This window comes from Trematomus bernacchii, unplaced genomic scaffold (assembly GCF_902827165.1).
Source record: "Trematomus bernacchii unplaced genomic scaffold, fTreBer1.1, whole genome shotgun sequence".
NCBI lineage: Eukaryota > Metazoa > Chordata > Actinopteri > Perciformes > Nototheniidae > Trematomus > Trematomus bernacchii.
This window is the reverse complement of record NW_022987513.1, coordinates 6,380,792-6,393,054: the sequence shown is the minus strand read 5'-3', so window position 1 is coordinate 6,393,054 and position 12,263 is coordinate 6,380,792. Positions and strand designations below refer to the sequence as shown.

The 12,263-nt window shown below is 40.9% G+C and overlaps 1 protein-coding gene across 1 annotated transcript; it reads right to left on the bottom strand.

Moving 5' to 3' along the window:
* Positions 1 to 304: 304 nt before the first annotated feature.
* On the bottom strand, positions 305 to 11,724 carry ywhag1 (3-monooxygenase/tryptophan 5-monooxygenase activation protein, gamma polypeptide 1). Its single transcript, XM_034114228.1, has 2 exons — positions 11,502 to 11,724; positions 305 to 2,488 (listed from the first exon to the last, which is right to left on the bottom strand). The coding sequence occupies exons 1-2, from the start codon at positions 11,586 to 11,588 to the stop codon at positions 1,832 to 1,834; spliced, it is 744 nt and encodes a 247-aa protein (XP_033970119.1). The 5' UTR covers positions 11,589 to 11,724; the 3' UTR covers positions 305 to 1,831.
* Positions 11,725 to 12,263: the final 539 nt, after the last annotated feature.

The window sequence follows — 12,263 nt, the reverse complement described above, 5'->3', positions numbered from 1 at the left end:
GTGATGACTACTTCCATTCTTGCAAGGATAATAAATACATGTATCCTGATATTGAAGACAAAGCCGGTGACGAGTGCACACATTGAACACATTTGACCATTATTACCTTGAAACAAAAAGGAAAAAACAAATATATATAAGATAATTGTGTGATTTGTATTGTTTTACTGTTCAATTGTATTTTAATTATAGTAGTTAGATTCTGGTACTGCCCTGGACTAACCCCTAACAGACCACCTGAGACTGTAACGCTATATGATGCTGCTTTACTCCCATTGTGTCCACAGTTAACACACACACTGCCTCTTTCACAAGTCAATGTTTACTTCATTTTGTGTCACCGTTACCAAGAATTGCATGTATCCATAGCCATGTCCTTAACAGATCAATTTATTGTTAACAATCACTGTTTTGGTATAGCGTACTTCAGCAAATGGAGTAAAGAAAACACAGATTAAAATAAGGTCTAGCTAACAATTGCAATAAAAAGAAATAAATAGAAAATAATCTGATTAAGGTCTAGTAATTCCATGTTCATATGAATACATAACATCTACAGTATAAGTTAATAAATTGAAGCTACTGTATAAATACATCACCAGCATGCAAAATATTGTATTATGGAGAATATTGGAGCAGTTATCATTTTACACTGAAGAAACAGTATAATAGGCAAGTGCATTTCTTGACCAAGAAGAAACTGGAGACAAAGTAAATCCACAAACCTCAAATCTGCTTTTAGAGCTTCCACTTAACATTGCATGTGCTCTGTCCACAAATAATACTTTGTGGACAAAAAGTTTCAGGTGCCGTTTCAGAGATCCTACTGAGTGTTTTGAATAAGGGTGGAATCATGATAATGTTCAATCACCACATTCTTTTTTGAAATGTCCATTTATCTGACTTTGCTATCTGGAACTGTTTCCTACAAGGAGCCGATAGAAGTTGGTATAGTAATGAAAATACTGACGATAAGAATTAGGTGTCGATAAACAGTTAATTTCTTTAATAAAGCACATCAGCACATGAGAGGGACACGCTGCACTACTTCATGAATTTGTATTTTTAGTTACAGTATGACTGCGCTGGACACATACCGGACACAAAGCAAAACAAAAACATTTTTTAATGTCATCTTTATCAACAGAGACAACCTGCTTTTCACTCAACGATCATAGTGTGGTGCAACTAAAGATGTCGGTGCGTATTTGAAGTTACACAATGAAGTTGGACACCCCCTAAAAAAGCTCAGTCTTCATCTCTGCAACCCTTCTGCTCTCTCACCCGCTTCCTCCCTTGTCTTTCTCTCTCACTAAGCAAGGCCATTACATTCGAGGTGACTCTAATTTTCTGGTTGCTCAAGCATCGAAACCGAATTTCTGAATGCTCCTCCGCTCACCAAATACAATAAGACAGCTCAGCTTCATCTGCGCGATAAGACCAGTCTCTGCCAGTGTGAAGGTATCGTTACCCAATAGTCACACTGCGATGAATGACACACCTCCTGCTTCTATAGTGGTATTTTGGCAAATGCTGCAGAGGCTACCAAGGAGGGGGTTTCCTTCTTTTATTTATTATTTGTATCTAATCCTAGGTAATTACTCAAACCAAAATTGTCTTCCCTCCAACTTTTTTTAATTTGTTGAAAAATAAAGAACAGCAGCCACATTAGTACCATCTGCTAAATTGGCCTCCAATGTTCCAACAACCCCTCCCCCCACTCCCGTTTCTTTTTTAATTTCTAAGAATTTTTTAACTAGTATTATTATTTTGTCATCATTTGTGAGCGCGCGTGTTGTGTTGTTTTGGCAGAATGAGGTTTTCGGACCCTTTAATTGTTGCCCTCTCCTCCCTCGTCGTCCTGCTGGTCGCTCGTCCAGAGCGTCAAGTTGTCTCGTAGCAGCTGCATGATGAGAGTGGAGTCTTTGTAGGAGTCTTCGTTCAGGGTGTCCAGTTCGGCGATGGCGTCATCGAAGGCGGTCTTGGCCAGGTGGCATGCCTGCTCCGGGGCGTTCTGGATCTCGTAGTAGAAGACGGAGTAGTTGAGAGCCAGGCCCAGGCGGATGGGGTGGGTGGGCTGCATGTGCTCCTTGCTGATCTCGTGGGCCTCGCTGTAGGACTTCTCGGACGACTCCACCACCGCGGCCCTCTTCTCCCCCGTGGCCACCTCGGCCAGGTAGCGGTAGTAGTCGCCCTTCATCTTCAGGTAGAACACTTTGCTCTCATGCTGCGTCTCGTTGCAGTTCTTGATCAGGAAGTTGTCGAGGAGGTTGAGCACGTCCTGGCAGACGGCCTCCAACTCCTTCTCGATCTTTTCCCGGTAGGCCCGCACCATCTCGATTTTCTTCTCATTGCCGTCGGCCGATGTTTTCTGCTCAATGCTGGAGATGACGCGCCAGGAAGAACGCCTTGCCCCAACCACGTTCTTATAGGCCACAGAGAGCAGGTTCCTCTCCTCATTGGATAACGCTTCGTTCAGTTCTGTGACCTGAAGAAATAATAAAAGCAGGCGTTAGCATATGTATTTATGTCAATTGTCTTTTCGTCAAACATGTGACGATTTGTCTCTTGGAACAAATCGTCATTGGAACAGCCTGACAATTGGACAGTTAAAAGCTGTAACATTATATAAAGTATGGATAGCAACTATTTAATCCTCTGTGCAGCAATCACAATTAGTTGGACAACATAGCATAGCAAAGCATTGCCTCCAGGCAAACTGTACAACACCCAAGGCAGCAGTCATTGCAGAGTAAACCCCACCTCCAGCTCTCCGACATCCTCCTCTGAGGGGATTGCTGATTGGATGTCCAGAGCTCTGAAAGCTTGTTTTGTTTTGTTTTGTTTTGACAGGCCTGTGTCCGGCTGGAGGATTTAATCCTTTATACCCCACTGGGACTGTGCAGCAGAGGCATCTTTACAGACCTTTTCTGAGTATAAAGCCTGTTGTTACTTTCTTTTTAGTACAGAATTCAGTTCCATAAGCGTAGCAAAGCGTGGGGCCCCGGCCTATCACGCGGAAAGGCTCTTCACAATGCCCTTACTGAACATTATATTTGTCAACATAAAACTACATCCTGGGTATAAACTGAGGGGATTGAACTGATATTTCCTTTATATTTAAATAGGAAATGAGCTAGCTTTTTTAAGCTGCTTTGCTTTAGCTATGAAGCTCCCAAAAAGAAGTACAATAATAAAGACAGTTCCCTTTAGAAAATCTAAAATACAAGTCTGACTTGGTGTTGGTATTACGAGAATAATAGCTCGGCAATTATAAACGCAGAAACATTTGATTTGATATTAGTGGTAACAATGACAATGTTGACATGCTCATGTTTAGCAAACAATGTTTACCATGTTGGCCATTTTAGTGTGTTAGCATGCTAACATTAGCTAATTAGCAGTAAAAACAAAGACTGAACTGATGGGAATGAAAAGTAGCATATTTGGTCATTGCCAAATTGCCAAATTTCCAAACTGAAATTCTGAACAGATGATGGTACTACATTAAAAAGTTAGGATTTCACTAAAGTTCTCAGAATTCTTCTTTTGGGGTTACAAAAGTCTAAAGCAAATGTCATGGCAATCAATCCATTTGTTTTAGAAATGTTTTGTTAATAACTACAAATCTCATCCTCATGTAAAGTTAATAAGCCCTTCATTGTCTGGGAACCATCAATGTCTGTATACAATTTAAATCATATCAGTTCAGTAGATTTTGAAATACTTCATAAGTGAAAAGTATGACCTGCTGGTGGAGCTAATTTTCCATGGAGGTAATGCTGCATGTGTACACAGCTTCCTTGATCAAAGAAAGCAAAGCTTAAACCTTTGACCTTCTGAGGTGCATCACAGTCATGATGAGCTAACAGCTGAATCAATCTTCTTTGGTTAGACTCTAATGACACACAGTAGCTGCTAATCCCTGTTCCAGTCGTTACTACAGTCTCTACTGATACAAACCTATGACTAATCATGTGTTCATCTGATGAACTCATTCTCAGCACACAAGTCCTTATATACATCCACATCAACAGACGTTATCACCCTCTTTAATGAGACTCCTGCAAAGGAGAGGGAGGTGAAGGCAAAGAGCAACCAGTGATGCAATCTCCTGTTTCCATGGCAATGGCAAAATCTGCTTTGTTTTGTGAGAGCCATACAATCTCAGCTGGAGATGCTGGCCACAAGCGACTAATGGCAAGGATGCTGACATGGCTGATGGTATGGAGAACGCTGCAGCACTGTGAGGGGGATAAGTGCGAACAAGCCATTTTATATCTCACACCTTTCAGCCAAACCTTACACTGTCAGTCTGCCATAGAAATGTAATTTTCATGGCTCGAGAGGTACAGGACACAAATAATTGAAAGCTACCAGCCTCATGGTGCCCAGAGGATAAACCCTTTTCATTAGAACAGCCCATGAGCTTTCCTCTCCGTGCAAAGATTTGGACCAGAAATTCAAGGGCATTTTGGATTCAGAGTGAAATATCTTAACTGTTTGGTACATTTGTAAATGTTGGTAATCCAACTAATGTCTTTGGTGATCTCCTAACTTTTGCCGTTCAAATTTGAATGACATATCTTGACAACTATTGAATGGATGGCTGTGAACTGAACTATAAGTATATGAAGTACCAAGAGGTGAAAATCTACAGGCTTTAGAGATCCCTTGACCTTTCTGTAGCGCCATCATTAGGTAGCGATTTGAATTTGAATTGTAATTCTTTGGTTGCTTGCAACACTACATTGCATCAGCTTTGCCTGCTTTCTTTCTGTTAGGTGCTAAATAGCTGAAGTGATGCACGCTAAACCAGGATCTAAAAATAAATAAATAATCTATTTGGTCCAAAAGGTGGAGTTTTATGCCTCCTACAGGATACATCCCTTTGAATTTGAAAATGCCTTTGTCTTGTTATGTAGCATTACCACAACAACCAAACATCATCCTTCCCGCTCCTTACTTTATTGCAGTGTAATGAACAATGCATCCTCTTGTGTGTGCGCTTGTTCACAAAGGAGTGTTTCTACACAAGACATTGTAAAAATATACAACTGATATGAAAAATGACCTTTGTACTGTAGAAGTTTGAAGACAGGCAAACAACAAAATGACCTCTGTTGCGTAATGATCCCACTTACAAGCTCAGAAAAGGCCCCATGCACCCCATTAGTCATTGCTAGATCCCAGCCTCAGCTCCAAACCGCTCTATGCCTTAGCCCATTAAATTACAATTAGAGTAAACAAGTATCTGACCTACAGCAAATGCAGCAAGCAGAGGAGGTCAGTGCTGGAGCAACAGAAAGGTCCGAAAAACAAGGCCTAAACAACACGCCTGTAAAAACATGGATGCCTTTGTTTCAGAAGGCTGCAGGGTGAGCAGAAAGCCCTGACGGAAGCTGTGGTGCAGGCAATGACAATAGAGCTCTGTCTACCCATAAAGCTCATCAATCGCGCCTGCTCTCGTGACTCATCATTGCACAAGGCAGTCAAACTTCCAAACAACTTAGTGTTAAGGCAAACAAAGGCCAGGCATGACAATCAATAACTTCCTTTTTGACAGCTCTCTGCATGACCATTAGTAACCTCAGGAGAGACCCTGAAAGGGCTGAAGGCTTGAAGACTATTACTCTGGGTTAGACCTTAATGTGTGCAGCCCTACATTTCCATTTAATAGATTACAATTCACATAATGCAGGCTTGCCAAAGTCCCACAGTTCCCCATTTTTCTTCCAGTTCCGGGCTTTGCTTCTGTCTATACATTGCTCATTTTCTCACTCCCCGGGCTCCCCTAACCTGATGTGACAACCCCCCGCCAAGCCTCTTTTTAGGCAGCAGAGCATAATGGCACTGTGGACTACCTGACACCACGAGCGGTGTGAATAGGGATAGAGCCTTGGTGCTAAGAAAGGGTGATGCAAGGTGGTGTATGAGTGTAGTAATTGTGGTGGAGAGGGAGCTTTGAGTAGCTCTTTGTTGCTATGCATATGACATTAGTTGTTTCTGTGATTTCTTCTGATGTGTGTATGCAGTAATGATAAATGCAGGGTTCATACACGTTTTCACCAATGATTTTCAATGACTTTTCCATGACTTGTCCATGACCTTTACCAAATTTTCCATGACCAAAAAAATTACTCTCTCAGCGGTACCACTGAAAATGGTTTATTTTAACATGGAACAGGAAAATAAGGTCTGAAACATGTTGTGCCTATATCTAAAACAAATCAAATAGGCTTACTAGTTTCTACAGGCTAAAGCAACTAAAATCTCTCACCAGCAAAATACCTCGACAGTTAAATGCCATTTTACGTTTCATTACTATACGATACAGTATGTATTATCATTATAGTATTACTATTTCGGCGATTAGATAAAATATAAATTATATTTGATGCAACTTTAGTTACATTTCCATGACTTTTCCAAAACTTTGGGAAAAATATTGTTTTCCATAACTTTTCCAAGGCCTGGAATTAGCATTTTGAATTTCCATGACTTTTCCAGGTTGTTAATGACTGTAAGAACCCTGTAAATGGTTGATTACTTATCTTTTAGGTCATTAGTTAGGCTAATGCAAGCATCTCTGTTACTGTAGCTCTCTGCTGTCATTATAAACAGGAAACCGTTGTGACCAAAAAGTGACAGTAAAATCTGTCCTTCCTTTTTCTGAAAGGAGGTATAACTGTTATTTGTATACCCTGAGCCAATTGAATTGTATGACAGCATTAGTCATTGTTACCTGCTATACAGTTACTAGGAGTCATAAGTCACATTAAGCGAATAAAAATGAATGATGACAGTGCTGAGATAATTGTGCAATTAGTAATACTTGGTCATAGTCGGTCTTAGGGACTCATGCGGATGTTTCAAATGCGTTTTGTAGGGTTGGTAATCTCCCAGCTATCCCTACCCTGTTGAAATCATTCGCATCATACTTTCCAGGTCTGTAATAAATTCTGTAAACTCATTCAGGGGCATTCTCTTTCTTTTGGTTTGAGAAATATTGTTTTGAGTAATTTGCTCAAATGAATATGGCTTTTTTTGGAGACAACAAATGAAAGTAATGTAAATATCCTAAAACCAATCATCACTGTTTTCACACTGCTCGCTGATGAGATGTTTTAAGTGCCTGGAACAGACAAATACTCTCAATGTATTCATTTTGTAGCTGCCTCCTTTCTTCTGTACTATATTACAACTTCAAGTCAGGATAGATGTGTCAATGTTATTCAGGATGCTGCTAGCATTTATGTCCCTGCACTCGTTGACAGTGACTAAGCAAAAGAAAATAGACATCATCCTAACACAGTGATGCTAAAAGATTATAACTTACTGCTGTAGGGAATATAACTCGGTTCAATTTTGTATATCTTGATGCAAATGTAAGAAAGGCATTGTAAAATTAAAGTGATTACAGTGTCTGTTGTGTGGTGGGAAAGGTGGGCGTTTCTCGTAGTGCCTTATGACTCACCACTGAGTCAACATTCATTTCAGGACATCCTGAAATGTCCTGAGATGACATTTGCTGAACTCATTCAAATTGGAATAAGGTTTTGAAGTATGTTCATACTTCATAAATTAGGTAAACTTTGCAGCTTTCAGTGCCCCCTGGAGAAAATTTCTAATCGGGGAAGCAGATAAATCAGAAAACAGGAAATGGTGACTGAGATATGTCAGACATTTTCTGTGGCTAGAACCTAATTTCCTGGTCAATCATTATCTAAAATGAGGCTCATCATAGTATCCAATTCAAAAACCTTATTCTACAACTTGCATTACGGTTACATTTCAAACAATAAATCTTATCTGATGTTGAAAATATCTCTCCCATCAACCTTCACCATCCTACTCACACCCACTCCTATAGAAATCACTCCTACATGCAGCATTATGTTCGATTTAAAATGTGTCCGCTAGCAAAAATAATACACAAGTAGCCCAAGGAGTTTAATTTAATCAGTGAGAATAACATTGGATGAAGAATATTGTGGATCAAGTCCCTGTTTTTCCTCCAACTTATGTTGTTTCCCATAGCAACAGACAAATCAAATGCTGCAGTGTCAGACCTCAGTGTAGCAGTGGTGGTGTTACCTAAAGTGTAACTTCTAAGAAACTAACATATTGTTTGGTTTATTTAAGTATATTGTGGCATACAGTATATGGGTAGTAAAGTCCAATAACGATGGACTGCCTATGGGTGGGCAATATATCAATATTGTCATATGAGACATGATATCGTCTCATATATATTTGTCTTTTTCTGGTTTTAAAGCCTGCATAGCACATTAGCAAATAAGTGTTTTTTGTTTTTTTATCTTAAAATGATTCTAATGAAGGCAGTTTGATTATCAGCTATTCTGTTTTACACTGAAATGTACAGCTAAACAGACATTTGTGTCTTCAAATTGTTCTTCTTTTAATCCAACACAACAAATACATTATAGTATTGTCAATTCATATTGGACACACATCCAATGTATGGAGCAGCTGCAACAAAATGCATCTGTAAACACATTGAACGTACTTCCATGACAGAATAATGCATTCAGTTCATTAAGTGTGATGGAAGCCCTGACGCTCTGTGCCATGCACTTCCTTAGACGCTCTACAATAGGGTGTGTGTTTGTGTGTGTGATAGCGTATGTGTGTGTGTGTCACAGCTCATTTACAACAATTGTGTCAAATCAGCACATTATACTGGCTATGGTCACTGGGTTAAATTAGTCCTAGTTAGCCTTTTAGCATGTCATCAAAATGAGCTGCGACAAATTAAAAGACCCTGATTCACAAATTAGCGAATACATTTATATTCCATTCCGTTACTTAGGGATCTTGGATGCTAAATGCTGTGATCTTTAACACCGCTTTGAAGCGAAAGGAGTGAAATAGGTCAAATCTATCTGTGTGTCTTGATCTGAATGGAGCAACATGCATCATCAAAAATGGTTCCCTGAACCTTAACTTAACCAGGATCAAATGAGAGCCAGTCTTTCCATGTACATAATGTGACTTGTGCTAATGTTACATTCAACAGTTACGTATGACCTGTCTAGTTTAATAAAGCTAAAGAGAGACAGAGGATATGAACTCCAACTGAAATCCAACCCGTAGTTACTTTGCGTAACCTAATTCTGTGTACATTTGTAACAGTTTAGCAGTTATTTGTATTGAGCTACATTTACAGACTGAAGTCTCTGTGAACATTGACTCTGAGGAATTCATTTTTAAAAGAGGTCTCAATTGTATGAGGTCAGAACCGGGTTCAACATGCATTTCTTAGAGCACATCATACCCGGGTAGAATATATTCACATATAGAGATTACTTGGCTGTATGTTTCTGTGCTCCAAATCTTGCGCAAGGCAAAGGCAACTGGGTCTGCATCACTCATCGGTTACTGATCGCTCATACCCGCACAAGACAGACAGAAAGAGGACAAGCAGAAACAAAGGCTACTCTCAAAAATCCCCTACAAAATGTTATTTGGAAAGACATTGGAGGACAGATAATTACACATTTTTGTAGAACCTGTGTCTAAATTACAGTTGAAACAGAGACTAAATCCTTGCTTTCTCTCTGGCTCCCAAATAATGAATGAATGCCCCACACAATGAGAATAACCGTGGATTTAACTCATTTTGATTGTGAGACATGATATCTACATTACTACAGTATAGTCTTATAAAGGCTGTGGTGCATGAACATTACAGTTATTTTTTGGCTGGGTCTGGTTCCTGATTCTCAATGGGATGGGTGCAGTGCTGTGTTCTGTAATCCTGATTATTTGGTTCCGTTGCCACCGGGGCGGGGCAGTTACCATGTCTGCAGTGGCAAGGGATTCCCCTCAAATGATGGGCTTGAGGCAGGCAGACACACCCCGGTGCCCAGTGCTGCAGAGACACTGGCTGGGTGAGGGGCAGCTCTCTCTCTGACTCGGCATAAATCTGAAGGGGTGGAGCCCAGCCCCCCCCCCTTCGGCATTAATACCCACTACTGCCTGGTCCTAGAGAGCAGAGCGTGGCCTTTACTTTAAACGTGGTGACAGCTTACTTGTTGACTCTTGGGAGTTGAAGCTGATGTCGAAGAAAGTTCCACTAATCTTGCTTTCTCTTTTATTAAACGCAACCACTGCCCTGTACAGCTTGGACTTTCATGCTGAGGATACTGCTCCATAGAACTTATTGAAAGTAAACTTCTACTGTCTTAATATTTTGTAATCAGAGATATATTGACCAACAATGTTGACAGAAAGTCTTGTAATATCACTGTTACTAAGTTCAAACACAATGAGGTTTACACACACACTGATATAGAGAGATGCAGCCTTTGTGATAAACGCTGCCTGTGAAATGGTGCACTACGGGCGGGCCTGTGCTGCATCTTGGCAGATGCTGCGGCACGCCTCTGTGTGGGAACCTGCTGCAAGAGGTCGAGGACGCAGGGATGCGGGTTGCTACACAGCATTGATTAATACCAAGCAGCCCATCATGCTAAAGTGTGCTCACAGAAAAACGACCATTTGCTGCAATATGACACCTAGATAGCTTTCTGGAATGATGTCCGTCCACCAACACCCACGTCTGGAAGGTGGACGCTTCGTATGTTGTGCGCTGCTTCTGCGCAAATCGATTGCCATCAACCTTCAGCCAACATTGCTTTCAATGCACCAAATGAGTGTCAAAAGAAGGACACTGTCTGGTAGTAGTCAATATCAAGCTAAGTAAAAGTGGTATTTCATATTAAACCAATGGCCCGTTATTCCTCGTGCAAACCGGAACGCGACCATCAGCCTACGATGTCATTCTCATCCTCATGTTACCACCTAGCTCGTCCTCCGTTCCGCCACTATGCGCACCTTCCGACGGGCTAATTTTGATATTATTTATCGTAAAGCCCACGTTTGGCCCCGAAATACGATCAAATCACGTATTATCGATATGTGTGTGATAATTCCCCCCCGGTTCTTTTACAACCGAGCTGTCTGGCCGTTTTTTAAAGGAGCCTGGTCAAAGGCACCGCCCCAAGATCAAACAGACCGCACTTCATCCACAATCCACCGCATTACACCGCTGATAAAAGCCTTCGATTTACAGCATATTAGTTATTCCAATTCACCTTATCATATCGACATGGTCTCTCTAATACCGGAAATGTACGGAAAATGCTGATAATATGAGCACAGGCTTTACGGGCCTTACAGCCCTGTTTGAATATATGTTGCCCAAATCGTATTTTGGCACTACTTTTTCCTGCCCACAATTATGTCCAAGCCATAAACGTAATCTTTAATCATAACTTTCATACACCATATTGCGTGTCTTATTCGCTTTAGGGTCAAAATGTGCTCGAACACAGAGGCATAGCCCCTTGTCTGCTGCCCTAATGCTAGGTTAGCAAGCTTTTACACACCTCTCACAAATGCACACACATATTGATGAAGCTAATAATAAACATATTTTTTAAGAGAAAATGTCATTACATAGGAAGCCCACTTACCGATTTCATGGCAGCTGCCATATCATCATACCTCTCCGCTTGCTCGGCCAGCCTGGCTTTCTGCACCAGTTGCTCGCGGTCTACCATTTTAGATATGGTGTGTGTTTGCTGTCCTATGTGTTTCGGAAGTAAAGATCGTTAATATGAATGTTTGAATGCAGAGAAACGGGTACCGGGTCCTTCTCGCTGCAGCTGCTGCCTGCTGTCTGTGTGCCTGCCGACGGGACACCCCTCCCCCTCCGAGCACTTTCCCTCGGTTTTGTCACCACCCAAAAAGGCGTGTCTTAACGGAGTGATGTAACGAGCCTGGCAGTCCAGAGAAAATGATAGCACAGCCTATTTCCCTACAGCCAGGCAATGTAGGGTTTACACTGCACATATGCAAGTAAAAGGAGGTTTGTTATAGGGTTGACTTGTACTGTAGTGCATGGCTTTATCAAACTTTCCAAGTAGGCCTGCAGTGACTTGACTACTATCAGGGCGAATGCTAAACACACTGGGCCCCAGAGCCCCATCGCCGGCTCATAAGGCCAAGCTTTGACTTGAAGAATATGCTCATCTAGTCAAGTACAATACCAACTGAGATGAAACAATTCATTTGTAAACAAGCTTGATTTCAAATACAAGTACAAACATTAAACATAATAGAGATTTGTGCAATGGAATACCCCAATAAACTATCCAAAGGAGCCTGACACTTAACACAAAGTATTTACAATATGTATTATTACTAATCGGAGAGAGTTTGTTTAATACAGAAAC